This window comes from Syngnathoides biaculeatus, chromosome 12, assembly GCF_019802595.1.
Source record: "Syngnathoides biaculeatus isolate LvHL_M chromosome 12, ASM1980259v1, whole genome shotgun sequence".
Taxonomy (NCBI): domain Eukaryota; kingdom Metazoa; phylum Chordata; class Actinopteri; order Syngnathiformes; family Syngnathidae; genus Syngnathoides; species Syngnathoides biaculeatus.
In genome coordinates this window covers 8,959,029-8,986,971 of record NC_084651.1, presented here as the reverse complement: position 1 = coordinate 8,986,971, position 27,943 = coordinate 8,959,029, and the positions used below count along the sequence as shown (strand labels likewise).

Genomic DNA, 27,943 nt, shown 5'->3' with positions numbered 1-27,943 from the left:
TAAAAAACAATTTCTTTTTCCTCTCCCTCATTATTGCTTGTTTAAATCCCTTTCCGGGCAGGGGTTGCAAATTTGCAACAGGTTTATTATAATCAAACATTTTAAGTCCAGAGTATCATTTTCTGAGAGTATCAGATTGTTCTCTCTGCAAAATTTTATTTGGTCCAGAGAGGGTTTAAGTTTTTCTGCACTTTTTTTGATTAAAAAAAAAAAAAAATGGTTTACAAGGCTGGGAGCTGAGTCGCTAGAGATATGGCACTGCTCTCCCAGCCTAGCGTATTCTACGAGGCTAAAGCATACATTTTAAGCATAAAATAAATATATATTTTAAATGATTTAATAAAATAAAGAATTTAAACTATACATGTATTTCTTTAGGATTAGAACGCATTATTTCATTTTCCATTCATTGCCATGGGAAAACGTGCTTCGGTTTTCGAACGTTTTGGGTTTCAACCAGCCTTCTGGAACGGATTCTGTTCGCGAACCAAGGCTCCACTGTAGTTGTAAACTAAATTAACGGTCAATGCATAATGTGACCGCCAGATGTCACTAAATCGACACTCTATGCATGCTTTTCCGCGCCTGACGGAGCCTAACCGAGAGGTTAAAGCGAAGAAGAACTCTCACTTTGGGATCAGCAAAACATACAGACAAATAGCTGGACGCGTTTGGCTATGTGATAAATAGATGATAAAGTTAAAAATAAATAAGTACTCGTTTTGATTTTCGTCAGCATTTCGAAAAGGCAATGCTTTTCGGCTATCAATAGAGTGACCATCTTCACTGTTGACGATCTCCGCCGCTCCTCCTCGTTGTGTGGCGCCCGCGGTGCTCGGGGCTCCGTTGTTGCTGGATCAGAGATGGGCTGAGGCGGAGAAGGGCGAACCTCCCACCAAGCAACTGCGAGGCGGTTACCGAGGTCACCCTTTGCGGGTAAGTCGGGCGACTGACTTTGGGGAGTATCGCAATAGGCGTTGAACGGAGCTGCGTGTGTTTAAATCCGCTCGGGATGCGTTTAATGGCTGGGAACCCCTCGCAGCGGCACTCGGCACGAGTTAGCCTAACCGACCTGGTTATCCTGTAAAATAAACTTCTATATTCAATTGTTATTTTTTTTTAGCCTGAAAATTACACTATTTTGTCATGGTTGTGTGCTGTAGGCATCTCTAGATAGGTAGTACATCTCGTTCGTTCGGGGGCTAGTGGCAGGCTAGCCAATCCTTCTGGTTAACTTAAAAGGCACTTGCTGCTAAAATGTATGCTAACTCGCTCGTTCAGCTGTTTCTATTACCCAGGTCATAGTCGGTGTCAACGGTTTAATTTATTCACGGTGTGCTGTTGATAGTCACGGGGCAGTAGACCGAGTCCGAGGTGACCGATTGCAGGGAGGGAGGCCGAAGCCTGTCAAAACTGTTCGGGCCGCCGAGGTGCTTCATTCGAGGCAGAAAGTGAGCATGACTGTGTTGGAAAGTTTACCTTTGACCCCCTTTAAGACACCTCTCACCGTCAGCTTTGTCATTACGCCTCAGTCACTTCCGTCTGTGGGGGTTCGCCGAGATTTCAAATGGAACTTTTACCCATCGAAATGAATAAAAACCCATCAAAACCACCAGATTTTATTTTATTCACCGTATACTTTAGCCATACATTAACAGCACTGTATTATTGTAAATTATGAACACAAAAGGTTACACATTAATGGTTGAACGGTTAATTTTTTTTTTCGTCGACTAATGTAATAAAAGTCAAGCCAAAGTCACAATTATTATTTTTTAAGTACAGTACAGTTTCAAATCTGTTTCACATCGATGTGTTTAGAGAGACGGTCTTGAAAGCAAATCAAAACAACTGATTAAAATGCTCTCACTTTTATGACCATTGTAGTTGTGATTAGTTGGGCGTGTTATGTATGTTTGCGTCTGTATTTTGTGCATGATATGGTTCTAACATTGTGATCAGCGTTTGCAAAAATGTCAAAATGCAGAGACTCGTTGGAATGAAAATCAGATCATGGGTTCCAGAGATTTTTAGGGGGATAAATGGGAAAGGGTGCCAATATGTTGTCAGTACTAAAGTACTGACAAAAACTTTATTCATCATATAAGTTGTACGCTTTGACAGACGACCACATTGTGACACTCGTGCTGCTTTACAACACTAAAAGTGATACTCGCATCGCTTTACAATGCTGAGTTAATTCTGTGATTTAAGACAGGAGAGCCTGGCTCCAAGACATGAAACATTTCGATGTTTGACCATTTCTACTGTTTGTGTTCCACAAGTTGGTCCCAACTTGGGGTAATAGGAGATATTGATGCCCAAATTGTGCTACTTCCATACTAAACAGAGATTTAATATTGCAAATAGAAGATGGGTATTCGGTGCTTTTTTAGGGGGTGTGGGGGTTTTGAAGGCTTCTCATCCTCATTTGTGAACCTGTAGCCACTTTAACTATCCATCCAGTGCTGGAGCCTATCCCAGCTGTCAACGGGGGGGGAGGCGGGGGTACACCTTGAACTGGTTGTCAGCCAATCGCAAGGCACATAAAGACAAACAGCCACACTCACAATCACACCTAGGGGCAATTTAGAGTCTCCAATTAATGTTACATGTTTTTGGGACATGGGAGGAAACCAGAGTGCCCCAATAATACCCATGCAGGCACGGGGAGAACATGCAAACCCCACACAGGCAGGCTTGGGAACTAAGAAACGGGTGTTTAAAAAAAAAACAAAATCGTCACCTTACCAAATTGGTGGAAACTGGAAGTTGAGGCTCAGCTATTTTGCTTGCCTTCTTGTGTGCTGGGTTTGCAGAACGTCTCACACCCAACAGACCGCTGCCCCACGAGAAACATGCAAGCTCCCTTGCTCGGCGGCAGCTGTTATTTACAACAGGGGCTTGAGATGACCATCTAAATGAAAATATTGACTCTGCCGAGGTGTCCAGCTGGCCCATGCGTTTTTTTTTTTTTTTTTTTTTTATGACCCACCACTGTCCCTGCATGACCAGTTGGCCGCCACGTGACGCAGGGCACAAAAGCCCAGGCACAGCAAATGTTGGCTTTCTGTCCATGTAGCCCCCCACCCACCACTGCAAGAACACTTACCTCCTCTTCCCTTGTAACCATCTGCTTTTGGCTCTCATGTCACGCTTTCTAAATTCACTCAATATATACTACTCACGGAGCGGGTTAGGGATGTTAGGTGAATTTTCAGAAGGAACCTAAAACGCATTATAACCTTTACAAGTGCACATAATGTGACCTTCTAACTTTTGAATGCACTTCCTCACTGTTAAATGTTGAACTATTTTTTTTTTTTACAACTTGCTCTTCTCTAATGAGCAACTGAACAATAAAATCCACAGCAGGTGTTTGATACGTTAATCGCATAATAAATTTCCCGATTCAGTTAAAAGTGGTATTTAACGGTCAAGTGTCATAAAATGGATGATTTTTAGGATGTTAATAATGAAAAAAAAACAGGAGCCAGTATGGACCCATCTTTTTTTTTTTTTCATCACAAAACATGATTTTGACGTATACAGCTTTATGTAACTCCCACCATGAAAATCGTCTCGAAGGATTTGTTTTCGACAGGAAGCAGGAAGTGACGGAGGCAGTAGCGCGCTCAAGCGGACTCGTTTCTTTCTATTTTACCTGCGGGAAGATAGCTCGTTGTTCCTTCGTGTGAGCCAAAATGCCGGCTCGTTGCATCGCTGGATATTGGTCGAACACTCTGGAGGATGGATTCGTTCTTCATACTTTTTCCGAAAGATTGGGTTTGTCGTGAAAAATGGATTGCCTGGGTGCAAAGGACAAGAGCTTTGTGGGTTCCAAATGATAGGTAGGTCTGTATTGCCCCGGTAACTTCACTCGGTTGTGAGATGTTCTCTTCTTCGAAAAGAGCTTCCGCGTCAGAAGGGGCGTGTTCGTCTCCCACAGTAGAGTCCACCATGTGTTTTCAATGGCGAATGTCCAGGGTGACGTCACGGGCAGGAGATGCAGCCAATATGGCGACCACTTGGATGTCGAATGACACTTCCGCAACTTTGCACATGGATGACCCATTCTCCACTCTTATTTATTTTGTTGTATGGACATTGAAGTGAATAATGTTTTGTATTTTTCATGTCAATATCTATTTTAGAATGTTTATAGGGATGACACTTGACCTATAAATAGTCCTCTATATCATGCTCTTCACTAGGTACTGCAATGTCTTATGTGAGTAAAGAAAGCTATTTTGCATGGATGTCTTTATTTTGATGAATCCAAAATATTTAACATTGTGCTTGAAAACGATAACCTTTCAATTGAAAGATCCTTAACTGCCGTCTTAATTGACATCAATTCTCATAATTCCAATTAACACTTTCACCCCTTTTGCAGCCCTAATCAACCGTTTCTCATCATTGCAAGGCTTCAAACAGGATTTTCATAGAGGCATGTAGCCATTGACCTTGATTATCGCAGAATGTCATCAGCAGGTTGTAGCAGAGAGAGAGAGAGAGAGAGAGAGAGAGAGAGAGAGAGAGAGAGAGAGAGATAGAGAGAGAGAGAGCGAGAGAGAGAGAGAGAGAGAGATAGAGAGAGAGAGAGAGATCGAGCAGATCTCTCTCTCTCTCTCTCTCTTCTCTCTCTCTCTCTCTCGCTCTCTCTCTCTCTCTCTTCTCTCTCTCTCTCTCTCTCTCTCTCTCTCTCGCTCTCTCTCTCTCGCTCTCTCTCTCTCTCCCTCTCTCTCCCCTCTAGCTCCCTTTCTCCGAGAGAAGAAGAACTTGAAGATTCACAGGATGTGAGGTTGGGATAAACGTAAAAGTTGTCGTGCCTTTTTAGGTTCATCCTGCAATTTAATCCGAAAGCCAAATAGCCCAACTTTTTTGGGAAGTACGTATTTCTGCGATCGGCTGGCAACCAGTTCAGGGTGTTTCCCGACTCCTGCCCATTTATAGCTGGGATAGGTTCCAGCACTCCTGCGACATTTGTGAGGATAAGTGGCTCAGACAACGGATGGATGGAGTTTGTATTTCCCTTACTTGGGTGATAAATATTTCTTTGGCACTAAACATGGCCTCAGAACCTCATTTGCAGGCTCAACTAAAAAGAAACGTTTGTCACAGTCGCCCAACAATCGGCACTTCTTTTTGTGCTTAATGCTTATCTTCTTTGCACAGTCTCTGTATGTGTGTAAGAAACTGTTGAAGTCCATGTCGCATCTAACTGAGATGGTCTCAGCACTTCAGACTCCGCGCTGCACAACAACCGGGCCATTTGTTGTCCCCGTCCGCCCGCACAGCGCTCGTAATGCCACAGAGAAAGAGCGTCTTTATCTGCGTTTCTTTCCGAGAAGCGATCGCACTCGCATAGTCGGGCAACTTAAACAATCTGAAGTCACAGTATGCTTACAGTAACGCTACGCCCACCCACAAAGGACTTGGCATTGGAACGTGCTTTCTGAGTCTTCATTAGTTAGACTTATACAGTTGTCAATAAACTTATTTCAGACAGGAAAGCATGGCTTGATGAATTTCTTCATATTTTGAAGAAAAAAAATCTATTAGTTATTTCGGAAATAGCAATGTAATGTTACAGGGTAGGGTGGCACAGTTGATGAGCTGGAAAGCGTTGGCCTCACATTTCTGAGGTCCCGGGTTCGATCCCGGACCCGCCTTTGTGGAGTTTGAATGTTCTCCCCGTTCCTGCGTGGGTTTTCTCCCACATTCCAAGAACATGCAACATTAATTGGACAGTCTAAATTGCCCCTAGGTGTGATTGTGAGTGCGGCTGTTTGTCTCCATGTGCCCCGCGATTGGCTGGCAACCATTTCATTGTGTACCCTGGTTCCTCCCCGTTGACAGCTGCATTAGGCGCTAGCATTCCCCGCTACTCTTGTGAGGATAAGCGGGAAAGAAAATGGATGGATGGATGTTACAGGATATGTGGCCATAATCAAATGTTTAAAAATGGTATATAGCCAATATTTTAAGTGCCATTGAATATGCTTTACTGTCATCCATACATCTTTTTTCTGAGCTCCTTATCCTCATGAGGGTCACGGGAGTGCTGGAGCCAATCTCAGCTGTCAACGGACAGGAGGCAGGGCACACCCTAAACTGGTTGTCAGCCAATCATGGGGGCACATGGAGACAGACAACAGTCGCACTCCCAAGCACACATAGGGGCAATTTGGAGTCTCCAATGAATACATGTTTTTGGGATCCGGGAGGAACCCGGAGTGCCCGGAGAAAACCCACAAAGGCACAGGGAGAACATGCAAACTCCACACAGGTGGGGAGGATTTGAACCCCCATACTAGTGCACAAAGAAGTTTCCCACAACTGTACTACATACTCACATCGACACAAAGTGAGCCCTCGCCTGATCACAATTAGCTATTCACAAATTCACCCATTTGTTTGTGGAACCTCCCCTCAGCTATTCACTCAAAAAACACTGATTTGTGTGTTTTTCTGCACCTTTTGTAGTGCCCGAAAATATTGCACAATACTGTTCAGACTTTTTGCCATCACTGTTGTATATTTACTGTGAGGTGAGAGAGGTGTATTTTTCCACTGAATGTAGGTCAAACTTCAAATCGTGCAGTTTTAATGTACAAATTGTGCAGTTTCAATGTTCTTCAACTGTATACGGCAATGTAGTTTGCTTTAGTGCAATGTCGTGTTCAGGTATGTGTCATATGTCTGCAGGTTAAATTGTGCTCCCTGTCTTTTTCCACTTCATCTCCCGCAGGGGTTAACACACTCCCGAAAGGGTTTTTTTTTTCCTTCTTTTTTTTTTTGTCATGTCTTTCTCCCTTTCACCATGCTCGAGTGGGCGCTCTCCTTTAGGAGGGAGGGGGAGGAGACTGAGTGGGCAGGCCAGAGGCTTGCCAAATCAGACGAGAGCGCAGTCGGGAGGGGATAGGGGGAATGAAAAAAGGAGAGCGAGATCGAAAGTGAGTGAAAAAGCAGGAAGAAAGAGCAAGCCAGGGTATGTGGAGGAGATGGAATACAATGTGACAGTGTGTATGTGTGTGTGTGCACTAGGGAAGGAAAATGGGGACGTGCCCAGTAAAAAAACAGGGCAAGAGAAAGTGGGTGGGGCAGGTTTTGTTTTGGGTCACGTGATCTGGCAGCCCACTGAGCTCTCACTGTCAATCACGCCAAAAACATTGTGGGATAGCCTAAAAGAAATGGAACCAATATAAGGACAATTTCACATTTTTTTCCTCTTTCTTTTCTTCCCAGGAGTTCTTATTTGCGCTTCTCCCCCCCCCCTCCGCTCCTGTCCTCCTCTGCTTTTTCGGCCCGAGCAGGCCAGGGAATGTCCCGGTGGCGCAATGCCTTACGTGGACCGGCAGAATCGCATCTGTGGCTTCCTGGACATCGAGGAGCACGAGAGCAGCGGCAAGTTCCTACGCCGCTACTTCATCCTGGACACACAGCAGGGCAGCCTGGTGTGGTTCATGGACAACCCGCAGGTAACCATGGGGCAGAGGGGGTGTTAGCTTAGCACCTAGCATCAGGACTCTATCCAAGAAGCTCCCCGCCTACATTGTCAGTTGTTATCAGGCTGCCTATCAACATTCGTAGACTGCAAGACGACTGTTTTATGAGGAGCTCAATGCATCGGTTAAGTCAAGAGAGGGAGTCAGCTCAACCTCGCTGTTGTCGCCACGTCTGCAATTTGATTGTCATCACGCCGCTTTAGCATGGCAGCGTGTTTAAGTGCATGAAGTATTCATAGATGGTGTAGAACCAAAGAAAGTTTGAATAATTCACTGGCTGCTTTTCTTTTTATAGAATGCAAAGGCTTACATTTTTAATGAGGTTAAAGTCACAATCCGCACCGTAAAAAGAAGCCTGGAATCCAATTTCTTTTCACTGATGTTTATTTATATGTTATTTAAGTTTCCCGTCGTTATTCCCCAGAATCTTCCAGTCGGCGCGGACTGCGTGGGCTCCCTCAAGCTCACTTACATTTCTAAGGTAAGCCAAAATATCCCTGATGAGGACTAACGCTATGGGAAATATTTTGATTTGACTTACTGGAAAGCTAACAATTACAAGTTTTGTTCATTTCTAGGTCAGCGATGCCACTAAGCTGCGGCCAAAGGCAGAGTTCTGTTTTGGTAAGAAAGCCACTATTCTTGCACTTTTTCTGTGTACTAAATTGGTGACATGATTTTGGAGTAGGGTGAAGTAACACAAGGGCACATTGAGTGACACAATGATGCAAAAATGAAGATACGATACCAAATATTAGTATGTACGGCATGTAGTATCAGTTGGAAATAAAATTGGGCTGTTCAGTCTGAATTGTTTCATGATATAAGAAGAGGATGTCGGCTATAATATATTAAAGGAGGTGTATTTTTCACAATTAAAACAGATCCCCTACTATACCTGTGTCTCAATAACATGTATGTGTGTTGAAATACCCCCTAGATTTATGTTGTTCATATTTTCTCAGCTTCCGAAGTCATTTTCCTGTAGCATTGTGATATTTGGTAGGCATAGCAATCATGATTAGAGACCTGCAAAAATATCTCAAAGATCCAAGAAGTCTGCCATTTTAGTTTGAAGTGCACAGGGAGAACATGCATCATCTACCAGGGTTCGCATGCATCCCTAAAAGTCCCTAAAAACCCCTAAATTTTCAAAGGTGCATTTAGGGGCTCCTAAAAGTCCTTAAAATCCGCGAAAACCGGTCAAGCGCCTAAAAAGGCCTTAAATGATGAAAAATCAAAGGGAGGACCTCTACCGTCCAAATTCTCCCGAAAAAAAAAATTATCTTTTATTTAAAAAAAAATAGCAATCCGTCTGGCGTCTAAAACAGCCGGAAATTGTCAACAGAAGTCACCATGTTGACAACGAGTCGCCATCTTGTCGTTGATATTGCATTGTTCGTTTCCGTGAGTCGGCATTTCACTTCGTCTTCGTTACGTCTTTCATCGATCCAACTTGTATCATGGGGAAGTGCATTTTTCAAGATGCTTGGGTTGAAAGTAAGGAGTTTGGAAGCTGGGTTCGTCGAAATGCAAAATATCGGCACATGTTTTACTGCCATCTGTGCAAGCAGAGCTACCAGCTAGGAAAGATGGGCGTCAAAGCGCTGGAGTTGCACCGGCAAAAAAGGAGACACGCTGATTTGGCGAAGACTCTCTCATCTTCCGTTGGTATGAATCTGTTTCTAAAATATAAAGATAGTGAAGCATCAACTTCAGGCAGTGGTACTATCAGTGCATGCGCACCTACAGTTGTCCAGCCATCGACTTCAACCAGCCAGAAGTCAGGCTCTGAACGTAGTTCAATACACGAAGGGGGACTCGTTAAAGGCAGAGATCGTGTGGACTTTAAAATTGATCTGCAGCCATTACAGTTACAAATCTTGTGAAAATAATTCGAAAGTGTTTGCAGTCATGTTCCCAGACAGTGACATTGCTAAAAACTACCACTGTGGGGAAAGGAAGACTTCGTACCTGGCTACATTTGGCATCGCTGCCCACTTTTCATCTCTACTGCCTCAAAGCCAAAAAAGCCAGACTAGAGACTGGCATATCTATGCTTATTGAGAAGGCTGACAGGCTGTGTGAGCAGGCAGAAGAAAAGAGGAAGCTGAGGTTTATCACCGAGCCCAATGCACTCAGAGGCAGAGCAAAGGACAAGAGAGCCTCTTTGGCACCTCTGTAGCAGCAAATAGAGGAGGCACTGGGTAGGCTCAAGGAGCTGGACTCGTAGGGGTGCTGAGACAGACATCAGTAGAAGACATTTGTGTATATAGTTGCAATTGTAGTTAGAATCAGTTTTTCTGTATACTGTTATGTGAAGACGTTGACAATGGTCATATCAATGAGAACTACCACAAGGGGCGACAGGTGATCACTGTCACAGGTACTGAGGTACTGGAACCTTTGATGAACCAAGAACAGCCGATGGCACCATTGGGTGAGTCTTTTTTCCTTACTCTTGATTTCCCACGATGGCCCTAAATTTTTCGTGTCGGCCCTAAATTTTTTCGTGTCAGCCCCTAAGAATGGCCCTAAAAAGCCCTTAATTTTTTTGGGTCCGACTGAGTATGAACCCTGTCTACGCAGGCGAGGCTGGGATTTGAGCCCCGGTCCTCAGAACTGTGATGTAGATGAGTTAACCAGTCATTAAGCGTGCCGTTCTACATAGAACTTCAACCAGAAAGGATGCAGGAAATTGCCATTTAGGTTTAAGTGGTGATTTTTGCTATTCCCAAATGTCCTTGAAAGACTCAGAGAGAGTTTGTCCAATTAATATCAAATTTGAAGCAAAAATACAAGGCAGATGTGTGACGTTAAATTGCGAGGGATTTCAATTTTTGTCTTTGTGTGTGGGTGGAACATGGCGCCAAAGTCTGCCTGTGAATAAATCGCCACTTTTAGAACTTTCCCATGCAGTAAACTCATAATCCTACACAGAATTCTGCCATTTTGATTTGAAGCAGGCATGTTAAGGCTTATTTTGGCCATTTTTTTTTTTCAGGAGTCCTTCAAAGACAAATTCAGAGATTTTATTCAATTGCCACCAATTTTGAATCACGTATATGAGACACCTGGGTGTTGTATTTCAAAGAATTTTTTTTCATCATTTTGTGTGGGTGGAGCTTGGCAGTAAAGTTAGATGAAACAACCGTGAAACAACAAAACTCTTAATGACTCAGCCCGACAAGGTCGGAGCGAGACGAAACCTCTAGCGGGTGACGAATTTCCCCTCCTGAAGAAGTTCTAACCTGGGCCCAAGCACGCAGCTCAGCTTTATTGATTTAAAGGCACGTAGTGCCAACATCGCAAGTCAATGAGGAAATGTTATCAAGCCAGTTTTGTGATCTTCACTAAAGCACGAAACACTTGAGTAAGACTGTAGTCTGTTTATCGTCCTATTTCGAATGGTTCAATTGCAGGAAATGCTCGTCTATGACAAGGAATTGACTTGCGAGTGTGTGTGTGCGCGCCTGTGCACATGGACCTCGCTGGACTTCTGACAGGATGTCACCACTCAAATCGGGACCTGATTCACAGATGTCAAGAAGTTATTTTTATGCTCACCATTTGTAGACCACATGTTTTGCATACATCAATGGGTACTGCCGCTCCATCTATTCCTTAAAAAAAAAAAGACAAACCAGACCGGATGGGGTGCCATTGTATTTGGCGGTGACACACCATTAGTGAGCCGGTGGGGGCTACGTTTCCTAGCACCCGTTTCAGTCTGTGGGAATGACTCACACCAGCATATTCCCACATGTGTCCACAGAGCGCTACGCATCCGTGGGGCGAGAGAGTGCAGCAGCTCAGTTCACACGATTATTTATGGTAAAGTGGGGGAAAGTGGAAGAGCAAGGTCTGGCTCGAGCACAATTACCTGACCAGATGTTGACACAGATGCCGCATTTAGAAGAAAGTGACGGTTTCACTTGGCACATCCTCCATGCTATGAAAATGGACAACCTGAGACAGGATGTACTAAATACTATTCTCTCCTCGCTAATCACCATTTGACATAAAAATACTGTAGTTGCTCTGTGACAAGGCGTTTCAATATTTATTTGAACTCAAGGGGTTTTTTGTGTGTGTCTTTGTCATGCTGAGAAATGAGTAGGCGGTTTCAGAAGAAGGTAACGCAATTGTGCAGCCTTATGCACAAGTACAAAAAATGTCTTTGACAATGCACTTTTTTAAAGAGCTCTTTGTATAGGGTTAAACAATACTTTGCAAATTTTATAATATTGTCCCATTGAAGTTACACAATTTTAAGAAATTGACCAAATTTCATGCTTAGCTGTAATGTCACGGGTTGAGGAACTTCGTGTTTTGAAAATAAACAGACAAAAGATTTACTGTACTTTGTTGGATAGATTATCTCTGCTGGAAAAATATTCTCAAAGTAGAAGTCTGCCAGCATCCAGGAACGATTTTGACATGACCGCTTCCTCTCTACTAGTTGTACTCTGGTAACTTCAATGCAAATGCTCAAGCTTAACCCTGCGCTTGCAATTTTTTTTTTGTTTGGCTCTGTTAGTCATCAATGCCGGGATGAGGAAAGTATTCCTGCAGGCCAATGATCAGCAGGACCTGGTGGACTGGGTCAACGCACTCAATAAAGCTACTAAGATCACGGTGAGGTTAACAAAGGCTGTCACGTGGGATACACTTCCTTTGTTTCACTTCAGATGAGCCACCCTTTTTACTGTCGAGTCACTTGAAAAAGAAAATTGCTCCTTATTTCCTGAGGGTTCTGAGATAATAAAAGTCAATGGGAGTGAGCTTGACTAACCGGATGCTGTATAGTAGTTGAGTCAAGTCCAGGGATAAAAGGCTGCTTGCTTTTGTTCGCCGTGTTGCCTTAGCCTTCCAGAACAACATTAATAAAACATGTCAAGCATCTCCACATGCAGATATTTGTCTGCACAGTTTGTTTCAACTTTTAATTTTTTCAGGAGGAAAATTGTGTTTTCTATCAATGTGGCATGTCTCTGTTTTTCAGGTTCCAAAGGTCTCAGACTCCCAGCAGAATTCTGAAAACCACAAGTCGTTGCAGGATGCCGTGGGACCCAAGAAACAAGTGTCCTATAAGACGGAGATCATAGGAGGGGTTCCCATTGTTACCCAGACTCAGGTAAACACGGCCCACACGGGTGTCATAAAGACAAACTCAAGCCACTAAACAGCTTTTGTGTGACATCTTGTTTTTTTGGGTGGTGGGGGGGGGGGGGGGGTATGCAACCTTGACAATATTCAATGCTTTTTATATGAAGAAAACAGTCATTTTCTGTTTTTGGAGTTATTTTTAACATAAAGCAGATAAATAGATAGACTGCAGCGCGGACCCAAATGTCTATCAAACCCGTACAATTTAAAAATGCCGACTAGGTTTGGGCATTGAGAGTAGAGAACCAATTTTGAACTGATTGGAAGTGTGTCGATGCCAACATTAAGGTAGCTAACAAGTTCAACGGTGGGTTGCAGTCTTGCACTAATAGTTTTTAGCACTTATTTTAGTCTTCAAACCAAAGTAAAATAAAATGTTACCATACTGGCAAGAAAATACAGTACAACCTCGGTTCTCGACCACAAACCGTTCCAGAAGGTGGTTTGAGGAGCGAATCGATATTTCCCATTACAAATGTAGCTACCGGGACACGTCTGCGTACAGAGGCTGTGTTACACACAATAACAAGGCGCAGATCGGGCCACGCGCGTTGTTATTTCCGGGTTTGTGCATTCGAATTCACAATAACAAGGTCAGCTGGTCTGGTTGCACGTGTTGTGTTATTTCCGGGATTTGCGCTTTGCGTTTGAATTTACAATAACAAAGTGTGTTGTGGGTCAGCTGATCGGGCCGCACGCCTTATGTTATTTCTGCGTTTTGTCCAGGGCGTTCGAGTACTGATTTTCGTTCGAAAACAGAAGTAAAAAAAATCTAGAAATTTTCGTTTGAAAACCAATTTGTTCGAGAACAGAGACATTCGAGAACCAAGTATTCACTGTAGAAAGAGTCGCATGGCAATCTTTACATTCAGCAAATGCCAAGCAAGGCTTATCAGTTTGAACATTAAATATCTTATTGTAGTGTATTAAATTAAATATAGATTAAACATGATTTTCAAATCATTGTATTCAGTTCAACACAACGTTCCAACTTCTTTGGAATGGGGGTTGTAAACCATGCAAACGTTTAACTCAGCCCCCGAAAAGAATTGAAGTCGAGAATCGTTTGGAACCAGAATCGAAAGGAAGAACTGGAATTGCTCAAATTCCAACAATGCCCAACGCTTATCCTGATGTGCAGTTGCGATGATGATCCATTTCAGTCCTGTTAGGTAGCACTGAATTGAGATAAATTAATTTTGTTGCTCAACTGCATAAAATATTTACAATTTACAGCTGGTTATTGTTTATTCTCCTCCACTCATGAAGGTCACATTAACATGCTCTTTAAATTTCAACGATCAACTGGAGAGAAATTAATCTTCCTCACCCTTTCCAGCATGAAGGTGGCGATGGGACAGAGCGAGCGGAGCGCGAGGCCATGCATCGGTCGCACAGCCAACTGCCATACTTTCTGGGTAGGCCGACCCAGGACCACGTGGTCATCAAGTCGGGCTATTGCGTCAAGCAAGGCGCCGTGGTAAGCTACAGTACTCTACTTCCTCATTAAGATTTTAAATGCATCTGATCATAAATGCATGACCCATGTGACCATGTGTGTGAGGTCACTTATTGGCTAACTGGCCCACGTGACCCTTCCGAGGCTACAGCATAGCCTTTTTTGCTAGTCCGAGCGTCTTGTTGCAATCGATTGGCCAAGAGGTGCCTTATTGTTCGGGCCGGCCGTTGTCCTACCAAATGCTGACCGACTGGCCGGCATCAGCTCATACTGGACCTCTACTTCGCGATTCCCCATCCCGGCCACCAAGAAGCCCCACTAGCTTGGCCCTCCCTGGGCTCCACCGCTCCCCTTTCGACGAGATGATCCCACAAATTTTTCATTTATACTGTAAACGGACTTTGCGGCGATTTGGTATCAGCCGATCACGAACCTTTTATGTAGTAATTTCCTCCACCTCACCATTATTGTATTAGAATGCAAAAGTGATTTTTTTTTTTTCTCGCATCTCTTGCTATAGGTATGTTCACATACCGTATTTTCCGCACTATAAGGGGCACCTAAGCCTAAGAGCCTTTAATTTTCTCAAAAGCCCATGGTTTTATAATCTGGTGCGCCTTATATATGGATCAATATTGAGCCTTTAGTACAGCTCCATCTAATGGATGCATAGCGTAACCCCAGCCTCTACTCTAGTTTCTATTCTATGCATCTTATAATGTGGTGTCCCTTATACATGAAAGTAGTTTTAAAGTGGGCCATTCATTGGAGCTGCGCCTTATAATGCGGTGTGCATTATAGTCCGGAAAATACGTTACTTTTAATACAACACGGCTCGCAAGCAATCAGCAAAACGTAGCCGAGCAAGCTAGTGCTAGCACTAGTGGTTGTGTGTATACATGCTGCCGTTCTGTGGAACAGATGATTTGACCAACCCAGCAAATTCCAACCTTTTTGGAGCCAAGGCACATACTTTACAGTTGAAAAATCCCACGGCACACCAACAAACAAAAATGTCACAAAAAGTAGATACATTAATTGCTGTATGCACTTACTGCCATATAATAGAAGACCATAACTTTATTCTGTTTGTCACCATGCCTCACTGGCATAAATAGATGAACAAAGATACATTATTTATTGTAAATATATATTTTTCGACCAATTAAGTACATATCTATATACAGTAAATGAACAGGTCATTCAAATACACTCATTGCTCCATCTTGTAATCGGATCAGGGATTGGTTATTATTATTATTTTTGTAATGGCTGATCAGTCCTAATAATCCTGATCGTGTAAAGCGTAATTGTAACAGTAGCTCTCTGTAGTGGTATATTAGTGAGTGTTTATCCCGAGTTGCACGTTGTGGGTGAAAAAAACATCACAAAGAGAGATAATAACAACTCCAACTCCCCATTACAACATATTATACATTGTAGTAGTACCAAAAATGAATTGCTGCAATAGAGCCACGCCATACAAATACATATATCAATGCAAACAAAGGTATATAAATGTACGTAAGTATTGGATGGAAGAGGATAGAAGTGCGAGGCAATATGTTTTTTTTTTCACAGAAAGGAATTATGGGAAAATGCACAGAAAACTACTTAAGCAAGATTATTTTTCACATTTTCGCCCCACTTGTACAGTCAATCTCTCAATACCGTGAGCTTTCCCACAATACCTCAATAATTATCATACCATTAGTTTAATACTGTGGGGGGAAAAAAAATGAACCATAAGATACACCAAAGATTTGAGCGCACTTGATGCACGGAATGCAAATAGTAACTTTAATGTGTCTTGTGAACTAACGACTGCATTTTCCCTTCACCCAGATGAGGAACTGGAAACGGCGATATTTCCTCTTGGAGGAAAACTCCATGAGCTACTTCAAGTCAGATCTGGTAAATTGGCTCTTGAGTTACAACACGCTCTTTAAGAATCCTGCTTGTTTTTTTTTTTTACATCCATGACACTCATTCTAATCCGCTCTGAATTGCGAGGCAGGCAAGAACGACTTACACAGAGCGCTGTGTTCTGGCATGTTTTATCTGCAGTCAGTGGAATTTCATCTGCCTCCTTTCACATGTCCTGTCATGCCTCGTGCCCCTCCGGCCTCCGTCCTCTCTTGTCAGCTTAAGCCGCACACACGAATACACACACATGCGCGTATTCATTGTGCTGAAGATAACGCAAGGCCCTGAGGACAGAGACTCTTTGTCTTCTACAAGACTGTCTCCTTATCATCCCAAGATTTTAGAACAATGCGCTTGCAAATGAAACCGTTAATCCCATTTACCATTTTTTTTTTTTTTCCCACCTTCAGGAGAAAGAGCCGCTGAGGATGATCCCGCTGAAGGAAGTTCACAAAGTGCAAGAGTGCAAGCAAAGGTATTGAACAAGTGTAGTTCTTCATTGAGACAGTAAAGATGTGGGAGGTTTATCTTTCTTGTTGCGTTACAGTGACATTATGATGCGTGACAATCTGTTCGAGGTGGTCACCACATCTCGGACATTTTACATTCAGGTACAGTAAATTCAATGTATGTACAACCACTGGAAATATGTAGATTTAAACTAGAAGTTCTCATTATTGATGCCATGCTATTAAGCTATAATTTGTACATACATAATATTTGAACACCCTGCTATATTGCAAGTTCTCCCACTTAGAAATCATGGAGGGGTCTGAAATTTTCATCGTAGGTGCATGTCCACTGTGAGAAATCTAAAAATAAAAATCCCGAAATCACAATGTATGTTTTTTTTTTTTTTTTTACAATTTATTGGTGTGATACAGCTGCAAATAAGTATTTGAACACCTGAGAAAACCAATGTTAATATTTGGTACAGTAGCCTATGTTTGCAATTACAGAAGTCAAACGTTTCCTGTAGTTGTTCACCAGGTTTGCACACACTGCAGGAGGGATTTTGGCCCACTACTCCACACAGATCTTCTCGAGATCAGACAGGTTTCTGGGCTGTCGCTGAGAAACACAGAGTTTCAGCTCCCTCCAAAGACTTTCTATTGGGTTTAGAGCTAGAGACTGGCTAGGTCACGCTTCTTACGGAGCCACTCCTTGGTTTTCCTGGCTGTATGCTTCGGGTCATTGTCTTTTTGAAAGACCCAGCCATGACCCATCTTCAATGCACTGACTGAGGGAAAGAGGTTGTTCCCCAAAATCTCACAATACATGGCCGCGGTCATCCTCTCCTTAATACAGTGCAGTCATTCTGTCCATGTGCAGAAAGACACCCCCAAAGCATGATGCTACCACCCCCATGCTTCACAGTAGGGATGGTGTTCTGTTCTTGGGATGGAACTCATCATTCGTGTTCCTCCAAATACAGTTAGTGGAATTATGACCAAAAAGTTCCATTTGTGTCTCATCTGACTACAAAATTTCTCCCATGACTCCTCTGTATCATCCAAATGGTCATTGGCAAACCTAAGACGGGCCTTGACATGTGCTGGTTTAAGCAGGGGAACCTTCCATGGCATGCATGATTTCAAACCATGACGTTTTAGTGTATTACCAACAGTCACCTTGGAAACGGTGGTCCCAGCTCTTTTCAGGTCATTGATCAAGTCCTGTTGTGTAGTCCTGGGCTGATTCCTCACCTTTCTAAGGATCATTGCGAGCCCACGAGGTGATATCTTGCATGGGGCTCCACTCCGATTGTGATTGACCGTCATGTTTAGCTTCTTCCATTTTCTAATGATTGCTCCAACAGTGGACCTTTCACCCTCCATGATTTCTAGTGGGAGAACTTGCAATATAGCAGGATGTTGAAATACTCGTTTTCTTCACTGTATAGTGTAAGTGGAAAACATTCACCTGCACACTTTTCCACATTTTGAAAATAAATTTGCCGTATTTGTATTTGAGTGTATTTCAAAACTTGCTGACCAAAGATTCACACATGATAAACTGGATCTCCTAGGCGGACAGCCCCGAGGAAATGCATAGTTGGATCAAGGCCGTCTCGGGGGCCATCGTAGCCCAGCGTGGGCCCGGGAGGTCTGCTGCCACAGTATGTGTCACTCACGCAACAGAACAACGCCATCATCATTAGTTTTACTTGAAGTGATGCACCCCAAACATTATTGACTCACAACTACGGCCTCCGTGAAAGTCAAAAGCCTCATTTCCACCAAGCAGTAGTGTTCAGTTCAGCAAGGCATTTATTGAAATCTTTTTTTTTCCTAACTTTAGAATGACTGTGAAATCACCAGTGGGACTGAGCTTAACTAAGGGTGTCTATCTTCACTCTTTGGAGTGTTGCAGCTGAATTGTGTCAAAAAGTGGTACTGCCCGAATCAATTTTAATCTGAATAATCCTCAAACTCTGATTCCATAAGCCCTCAATATTGTTTAAAAATCATCTAACAACAAAAAAAGAAATTCCTGCACGTTATTTGATATGGGGAAAAAATCGTAGAGCATAAAACTACAAACCACGGTACTCCTTTCCTAACCATCTTTTTTTTTTTTTTTTACTCACTGCTATTTTTTTTTTTATCAGAACCGATACTTTATCTCTAGTTGAGCACTTACTGTTAATCAGCTAACCGTTACCTGGTAACTTCCACTGCTGCCAATAGTGAGCCAGACTTTTCTCTGCAACATCTTGGGACGTTTCCCACCCAACTTCCTCGCTAGGTTTGGGCATCGTTTGAATTTGAGCGATTCCGGTCCCGATTCTTTTCGGGGGTTGGGTCAAAAACGTCTGCATGGTTTCAATAAAGGGTGTTGAAATTATGATCATCCATCTTCATATCGGGTCATATTTTCTTAGCAGCCCACAGCTGGGACTAAATTGAACATATAACTGGGATTCTTTCTAAACTGTTAACTAAAAGGCCGTATGTGCGGAAGTAACCCAGGTGACTTAATATTCATAAATTGTTTCATCTAACGCGGCACAGTGGAGCAGCTGGTAAAGCGTTGGCCTCACAGTTCTGCGGGCCTGGGTTCAATCCCGGCCGCGCCTGTGTGGAGTTAGCATTTTCTCCCCGTGCCTGCGTGGGTTTTCTCCGGGAACTCCGGTTTCCTCCCACATCCCAAAAACGTGCAACGTTAATTGGACACGCTAAATTGGCCCTAGGCGTGATTGTGAGTGCGGCTCTTTGTCTCCCATGTGCCCTGCGATTGGCTGGCAACCAGTTCGGGGTATACCCCGCCTCCTGCCCGTTGATAGCTGGGATAGGCTCCAGAACTCCCGCGACCCTCGTGAGGATAAGCGACTAAGAAAATGGATGGATGTTTCATCTAAAAGTTAACTATAGCATTCTTAAAAGAGTTATTTGTGAATTTTGTCCAAATTTATTGTGATATAAAGTTGCTAGCTTAACGTTTGAAGTTTTACTTCAATAGCTTCCCCCCCCCCATCATTGTCTCTTGCCTTGGCGTGAAGATGAAAATAAGCGCTAAAACCATCACTACAAAAGTGGAAACATTTACTTTAGCTTCCTCAATGTTGGGATTGACGTATTTTAGTGTTCCACTCACCCAATTAACTGAGAGTTGACTTTTCTGAACCTCCATGTGGAGTAGGCTGAGTCTCGCAGCAGAAGGGACCAGATCAGAGGTGAAGGTTCCCTTTCCACAATATAATCTTATTCCAAGGTCATATATTTGAACAAAGTTAAGACTTGTTTGCACATCTTCGTGCACGTTATCCTTCATTGGTTTTCACTTCTCTCTTGTTAGGGGGCATCGAAACTGGGAACCGAAATTTTTTGCTTTGAATGATTCCGGTAGAACCACATCGGCTCTTGATTCTCGATGCCCAATCCTATTCCTCAAGGATCGTCTCCTGCTTGTCGGACCCCTACTGGAATTTTCCATCCCACTGCTGTCTGCAGTCCACCTAGGCTATAAAAGCCATTTGAGCATTTATGTCATATCCTTGATATTCATTTTAATATCCCTGTACTAGTAGACTTTGTCAACTCTTGTAAAGCGATTCAACAAACGATTTCATCTATTAATTCTGCTACTCCTCCTATAACTCTGCAGTAGGCGCGTTTGTAACTGGTGAGTCTTAAATGTACTGTAGCGTGTCATGTTCGACAGGCTCAATTCGGAGCTGAATAGTGCTGCGAAAATGTGGACAAGGGGCTTAATGTCGAAGTTTTGAGCATGAAGTGAATGTAATGACTTTGAACTGACTCCTTCGACGTCCCTCACCGCATGCCACATGACAACTCAAATAATCAAGAGAGTATGGAAGGATCCTCGTGTCACCAGGGAGAGTGGAACGGTAGCTCTGTGGCCACCTCCATCTTGTTTTGTTTCTACATGTGTACCCAACTCGGTGACACAGCTGTTCCCTCGACCTCCCCTCCTCGGCCACCTGTTGTCTTCCTGTCTCTCTCTCTCTCCCTCTCTCTCTCACTCTCTCTCGCATCTTTTTCATCCCCTTCTCTCCCCCCCCCCCTCTCTCCTCGGGCAGACAGCCCATCTGCTCTAACCCTGCTTTGCGCTGTGTTGTTGCAGATGCGGCAGGCCAGACGGCTGTCGAACCCCTGTATACAGAGGTATACGTCTCGAATTGGGGAGTGCAGCAGCACGTACGTCAGCTCGTCTAATTAGCAAAAAAAAAAAAAAAAACAACCCCCCCTTTTTAAACTTTCCGTTTTTATTTGATTTTAACGCTGTTTTCTACTCACTGGCCGGCCCCTCCTCCTCGAGAGCAGATCAGATCTCATCACGACACATCTGACGCTCCCCCCCCCCCCCCCCCTTCTATATAAACCCGACCACACCTTGAACGTGGCTGATAACCCAACAAGCACTCCTCCTCTTTCCTCCACGCCTCCCGCTGCCTCTTTCATGCTCCCCGCTTTACGTTTGGTCACGTTGCTTACTCGCTGAGTTGACTTGGCCACAAGCATGGCACACATGCAGCAGATGAAGTCACGACATCTAACCCTGAATCGACTCTCGCCCCCCACCCCCTCCTCACCCGCACCTCTTTTGACTCGCCATGATTTGCTGTAAAACGACGCAAATACATGCCACCACACACTTGCGACACGAATGTGATTCTCCCTGCACTCTGTGAGTCTTTCACATCTTCTTTTTTCTCTCTCTTTCTCCCTCCCTCCTTTGTTGCCCTCTGTTCTCTCTGCAGCCTGCTGCAGCTGAGCACCTGTCTTAGATGTGTGACTTCCTGCTTGTGTCTCCTCCTCCCTCCTGTTCGAAGCCTGTATGTCTTTTTCTCCCCCCCCCCACCCACCTTTTCCCCCATAAATGCAGCAGTATTTTTATTCCCTCACCTCCCTTATCACTAATTGTGCACTAACATCGTAAGTACTGTACATGTTTAATTTTGCATACAGGGGGTTCCTTGTTTATGACTGTCCCGACATATGAAGATTAGAGAAGATTGAAGGTTGCAAACGAGTTTGCACTGCGGCGTAAGATTTTGTTACTATTTTTTTTCATCTTATTGCCTTATATATTCTGACCGACAACTATTTTTCGTGCAAATATTTACTGTAATCATGACTGACTACATTAGTCTAACCTAATGATGGTCTGTGCCGCATTCTGACTTGAGTGCAAATTTAAGTTACGAACGTCATAAACCGAGGACCCCCTGAAATACTAAATCACGATAAAACTTAACCTGAGATACTGCGAGTATGTGGAACCTCCAAAGTGGGATATATTGCATTGTGACACCTATCGAATTACATGTTGTTCTAATTTCTTAACATTTGTTCTCATAGGAAATGATTCAAACTTGTGATTTTTCCGGTTATAGGCAGAATTCCCTGTTTTTAAATTGCATTGATTGTAACATAAACAAAAAAAAAATCTGCAATATTCCGACTGGAACCCGCGCCAGAATCCACACTCATTCATATTCCGGTCCGATTTTTGGAAGCGAGGTGGAAGATTAGATACACGTCTGTTGATTGGTCGAATGTGTTCCTCCTGACCAATGAAAACGCTTGTTGTATACGAGGCAGTTCGTGGGGCCATTTGCAAGTAAACACAATTGCGGTGTTTGAGACGAAAGACGCCTCTCGAGTGAACGAAATTGATGGATATGTCAAAAATAAGTTCCAATGGGATTGGATGGAACGAGAAATCGTCGATACAGTTGCAAAGAAGGAAGTTGCCAACTTCATTCGCAAAATCCATCGAGCTGGTAAAGCATTGCGCACGTGGGGTCAGGATACTATTGACTATGGATCAGGAGGTTTCAAGGCATTGGAAGTTCACGTGAAACGACAAAAACACATTAAAGAACTGCAAGCAACGAAAACTAACTTTGCCATAGCTGCTACATTAAGATTTCAACCCAACGCCAACAGACAACCCCAGTTGCAGACGGTGAGAGTTCAGAAGCAATTACTTGGAAAAATCTCTGTATTATTTACTGATAACGACACTCATGCGTTTCAATCATTTACTGAAACAAGAAATGAAAACGTTTTTTAATGGATACGATTTACACGCTGTGAAAGCACGCTTGCATGCCATGATGCAAATCTGAATTCAAGTGAGTAGTTTACTTAGTTGGATTTGTAATTTTTTGGGGTAAAGGTATGCACCTAAATAATGAATCATATTGTGCACATTTTGAAAACAGAATAGCATTTATTTATAGATGTACAAGATATATTTCATTCATAATACAATTTATAAAACTTCCACGTTAAAATTGGTGATCATCCTTTGATCAAGCCTTTTTTTCATTCAGTCAAATCACGTCTGATGATGTAAAGTGATTTAATTTACTCTCGGGTCAAACTTGCCATCATAAAACCTGTTTTAACTGCATAGTTTTTAAAGTACAATTTTAGCATTCCTGACTGCCCTAAAGAGAAGTTAAAGGTACAGAAATGAAGTTTTCAAACTGCAAAGAAAATTTTAATGTTGCGTCACTTCAGTGTCTGCTCCAACCCCGGGCCCACGCTTCTCTGCCCAAAGAAACTCCCCCGACGCACTAAACTTTTGAGAGGTCAAATAAAAAAAGATCCTGGGAGCGACTGAGAATCGAACCCAGAATCTCTTAAATGTAAAGCAGATGGTCAAGCCACAAGACTATCGTGCCACCAGCTTTAAACGTAGTTTATATTCTGTGCCTCCTGCACTCCCACAACCCTTGTGAGGATAACCAGCTCAGGAAAAGGATGAATATATAGCGGGTACAGAAAGTATTCAGAACCTCTTAAATTTTTCACTTTTTGTTATATTGCACCCATCTGCTAAAATCATTTATTGTTTTTGTTCCTCATGAATATACACATAGCACCTCATATTGACAGAAAAGACAGAAGTTTTTGCAGCTTGATGGAAGAAAAACTGAAATCTCACACAGCCATAAGTATTCAGACCCTTTGATCAGTATACAGTAGTCAGTAACATGTAAGGGGGTCTGAATTTTTTTTTGTGTACCCACAGTATTTTAATCTGAAAATAATCTTTTATGCATTTAATTTTATTGTTCAATCTTTACAATGTTCTGCACTTTATACAGCTATGTTGTAAATTTTCTTCATTATTGTTCAGGAAAGTTTATTTTCCCCACTTTGGAGATTCCGCTAGATCGAGGAAAAAAACCCAACTATATTTCAGTTCAAATCTTTCAAATTTGATGGAGCTAATCAAAATAGGCTCGTGATGTACATACATATTTGACATTTTCCTTCTCCCTCGTACAACACGTTGGAGCCATCAAACCATTAACTTTACCGCCGAATCCTGCACAAGCCCACGTTCTGTACTCCTCGTCTATTGACATGAGACACAGTCGGGTTTACGTCAACAGCATTTGCCCAACTGCCCGCTGCCACCTGGCTCCATCCTCTGATGCGTGTGCTGTGTGTTTCCAGAGACTGAAATCTGAGAGCGACAAGCTGCTGAGCACGGAGGCCTCCTAAGGCTTCCTCCTCGTCCTTCTCCTCCTTCTACTACTTCCTCCTCCTCCGCAACATGTCCAGACTACCAAACTAAAAACCTGTTGACTCTCCACTCCTTCCACTACCTTTTTTCTTCTGCTACTACTACTTGATTTACTTCCACCATCTTCACTCTAACAATGCTCCGTCCTCCAGCCTGCCACACCAACACTGCTAAAGCCTCATCCGGGCCTCACAGGCTGGTCTCATTTTTTTAACACCTTTTTTTATTTCTAATAATGTCCAGAATGTGCCTTCTTATTTATTTATTTTTTTGTATTGGGTTTTGCTCATGTTCTGCAGGAGCACACCGGCCGCTCCACATTCTACCGCACCCCCGCGGGCCCCCCCGTCCCTCGCTCGCCCGTATCCTCCGCGCCACCCGGGCAGCCAGATTGGGGCGATTCCGCCGCCGCCCCCGTTGCGTGCGGCCCACGCTCGGAGCCTGGCGTGGGACAGCGAGCACTTCATGAGCCTGTTACCCCGGCCCACTCGGAGCCGCACCCCAGCCCGCCTCTCCCTGCAGGAGACGCGGCTGGCGAAGTGAGCCCCTCCGGCGAGGAGTCGCCGTGGCGGCGGCGGAGCGCCCTGGAGCCGCACGCGCCCGAGCCCAAGCCCCCCTTGAACCTGGATGACGCCGACCTGCCGGTGAGCGAGGTCTGAGCAGGACTAGTTCGACCCAAAACGGCTGACGGAGTGAGCAATTGTTGTAGGGGACACGAGGCGGCCAGCGTTGAACTTACGACCTCCTCCTTTCCTGGTGCTGTCGGTGCTAGCACACACACACACAAGAAAAAAAAGACGGGTCATCCTCCTGAACTTGTGTGCCAAAGATGACCCAGTCTTCACCCGCAGTCCACCCGCTCATTTATTTACCTTGGCGTATTTATTCGGCAAACGAAATGACGAATGGACACTTTTCAGCCGTGACATCAGACCACTCCAGCTCAGACTCTCCCTGTCGTTACCTTTACTTACGCTGCTTGAGTTCAATAGTGGTGTCTTTTAAAAAAAAAAAAAAAAAAAAAAGGAGCTAAAGGAAAAAACACATCAGCTGAGATGCTAAAATGCAAAAGTTTAACACCTTCCCCTTGTCTATCAACCAAAAAAAGCAGTACGCTCAACTTAAACTCAGCCTGATTAACAATATGGACGGCGAGCCTTCGTTAGCTTTCCAATTTCACCGTTGATCAGAAAGTCAAAGCGCTCAAACTGCGCGGAAATCGACAACCCCGTACTATTATCAACCATTTTACTGAATTATTAGCATCTCCTTTCATTAGCGAAATAAAGGGTAGCTAGCGGGGGAGAAAAGGGGCCGTGCGGTCCGATGTCACTGTGAAAACGGGTCCTGCTGTCTTGGGATATCGAGGGCGTGTTCCGCTTCACGAGGATGCACCTCTTTGACCACTAAGTGCCAAGAATAAAAGGGAGCGTTTAGGGATCACAAAAAACAAAAAAAAAAAAAACAAGAGGACTGATCTTTTCATCTCTCTAATGGACCGAGTATAAATAAGCTGTGTGGTTCTTACACTCTCTTAACACTGGACTTAACCCCGTTTTTGTTTAACAAGTGTCACTCTCCAGCCCCGCCGTTTGGATTTTTCATACATTGGTTCTTGACTGTTTTAGGACTACCCGCAACCACGCTAATAGCATAATTGCCCAAGTCATTTTTTAAAGGTTTTCTGTGAACAAAAAAAAAAAATTCAACTAACGAGAGTCCAGTTTTTTCAATTCAACTTTTGCTGATTACCATGATCAAGAATTAAACAGACATAACGGAAAAAAAACAAAATATATATATATATATATATCAAGCAGATTTGTGTTTTTATTGGTGCCGTTACATTAAGCCAAATATGACTTGGGCAAATAAGCTATGAGGCAAATGATATTAATAAGTCTATGTTGAGACTAAATGTGTGTTTTTGTGTGTGTCTGTTGCAGCGGTTAAAAGTTTTACGTACTCGAGCTCAATGGACCTTTCCGACTGGCGATCTTCAGCTCTGCCCCCCTTAGATACAGTTGCCATGCCCCACAATCTTGCAAAATGGCGACTGAACAGAATAGGTTTGAACTGGATCCTCATATCGCGTATTCCAGATAATATTGGGGTATGTTTTTTTGCCAAATGTGTCGGACTATGTCCAAGAGAGTTCTACAGGGAGGTCTCAACTATTTCACGCAAGGGTACGTACACGGAACTAAGATTTTGGACGCAATGTCAGTGTTACACCGAAATGTTGGTGATCAATGCAAAAAATTTGACACCTCACAAACTTCATATTGAAATCCAACAGGATAAAATAGTGGAATCGTACTGAGCATGTAAAGCAGGGTGAGTACTTTTTGCTTGGAAACGTCACGAGTAATATCATTCTGGTCTTTAAAAATGAGTGGGTGTATTCATTTGACTTGGCTGGTAATGGAACCCAGTGCGCTTTCTTAAAAGTCCCATTTGATACAAAGACATTTCTCTTCCACGACATCTCGCATTTACGTATTACAAACACGACTCGTTGGCATAAAACATGACACACTTCGTTCAGCGGGTCAGTGATACGCTAACAAAGTGAGAGTTGTTCTCCAATATATAAGGCACTGATAATAATTCAATCAAACTCCGAGAAGATACTTCTCCTTCACTTACCTTCGAACATACAGCATTGTGTTTGTTGATATTGTTCACATTTAGTTGTACGCGCGCTCTTCCGCGAGCCTTAATCCATCGTAGATACTTCAACTGTGTTTTAGGCTTTGGTAAATGAATCAAGCGTGCCCCTTGTAACCTAGCCGGATATCTTTCATCAGAATCGCACGTTCCCCAAGCGCATGTGAGGACCATTTTCTTTGAACGTTAAATTTTCCAAGCGCACGCTACTGACAACCAGTATTGCTCGTGGGAGAATATGGCGAGAGAGGCGTGTCAAGCCAGGGGTTAAGACAACGCGGCTATCTGATTGGCTATTATTGTACAAGTGATTGACAGGTCGGAAAGGTCCATTAGCCTCACCGCTAAGAGTAGTGCACCAGTCTTCAAAGCACTGCAAGGTTTCTTTTCTTTCGGGTTTTTTTTTTTTTGTCATTTTGCTGTTTCCATTAAAAACACGTTTTAAAAAGACAAGTAAATCTTGTATATTTTAATGACTCCCGACTTGGGATGGGCAAAAAAAAAACAAAAGCGATTCATTGTGCGGTGTTGTTGATTCATCGTTTCTTCAAGCCATCGAGACAAAAATGTCGTGCTCGCCTTTCACATCCATTCTTTAACGTACTTGCTATGCTGTCGAAAGGAAGCACAACACAAGTCAGTTAATTCTCCTATTTCTAGATTTTTTTTCATCCAGAGCTGCTCTTTGTCCGCATGAGTGTTTTCAGATTTAGTTTTTTATTTTTCCATTGCTTTTTGTACATATGTGCTGTGTAGTACATGTAGGCTTCTTTGCTTCGTTGCTAATGTGTTACCGTAGCGGACCCCCTCTCTGCTGTGGTCCAATTAATATACAGTACTCACCATTCAAACTTGAATCATTTCACATCCCAAGCTATTTTAATATCCATTCCCGTCTGGTGTCATAGCTCTGGATTGTCTCTATTTATTATGTGGATTAAATAAACAGTGGAAATGTGCATGGGAGTGCTGAATATTTACTCAGTGTACTGTGCTGTGCTCATGTAGGGCCCACAGTAATGGCGGGTGTGTGGGTGAGCCTGCCACTCAACCGGGCTCCCTCTGCCCTCTTGTGGTCAGACTGCAACCTTCACTGTGGTGCTTTGATGGCGGTTGTTCGGTTGCGAATACCCACGCAGGCGCGGAGAGAACCACTGATATATTTAAAAAAAAAAAAAAAAAGACAGGATAGCGCGTG

At 43.3% G+C, this 27,943-nt stretch overlaps 1 protein-coding gene across 4 annotated transcripts; it reads left to right on the top strand.

Annotated features, from left to right (window-relative positions):
- Positions 1 to 624: 624 nt before the first annotated feature.
- LOC133509357 (pleckstrin homology domain-containing family A member 1-like) lies at positions 625 to 27,704 on the top strand. Of its 4 annotated transcripts, none has more exons than XM_061836196.1 (13): positions 625 to 936; positions 7,252 to 7,484; positions 7,936 to 7,992; positions 8,090 to 8,135; positions 12,052 to 12,149; positions 12,517 to 12,648; positions 14,020 to 14,160; positions 15,985 to 16,053; positions 16,476 to 16,540; positions 16,613 to 16,676; positions 18,095 to 18,184; positions 20,653 to 20,726; positions 24,375 to 27,704. In XM_061836196.1, the coding sequence occupies exons 2-13, from the start codon at positions 7,344 to 7,346 to the stop codon at positions 24,616 to 24,618; spliced, it is 1,221 nt and encodes a 406-aa protein (XP_061692180.1). In that variant the 5' UTR covers positions 625 to 936; positions 7,252 to 7,343; the 3' UTR covers positions 24,619 to 27,704. The 4 variants fall into 4 exon arrangements, with proteins under 4 accessions (XP_061692180.1, XP_061692181.1, XP_061692179.1 ...); XM_061836198.1 differs by lacking the exon at positions 625 to 936 and adding an exon at positions 21,290 to 21,364 and having other exon boundaries at positions 7,257 to 7,484; XM_061836197.1 differs by lacking the exons at positions 20,653 to 20,726; positions 24,375 to 27,704 and adding an exon at positions 24,006 to 24,266.
- Positions 27,705 to 27,943: the final 239 nt, after the last annotated feature.

Excerpts from the sequence above, each read along its gene's own strand:
- LOC133509357 (XM_061836198.1), top strand. The coding sequence starts at position 7,344 with ATGCCTTACGTGGACCGGCAGAATCGCATCTGTGGCTTCCTGGACATC. Across the intron at positions 7,485-7,935 it reads GGTTCATGGACAACCCGCAG|AATCTTCCAGTCGGCGCGGA; the intron begins GTAACCATGGGG and ends GTTATTCCCCAG. Across the intron at positions 12,649-14,019 it reads CCATTGTTACCCAGACTCAG|CATGAAGGTGGCGATGGGAC; the intron begins GTAAACACGGCC and ends CACCCTTTCCAG.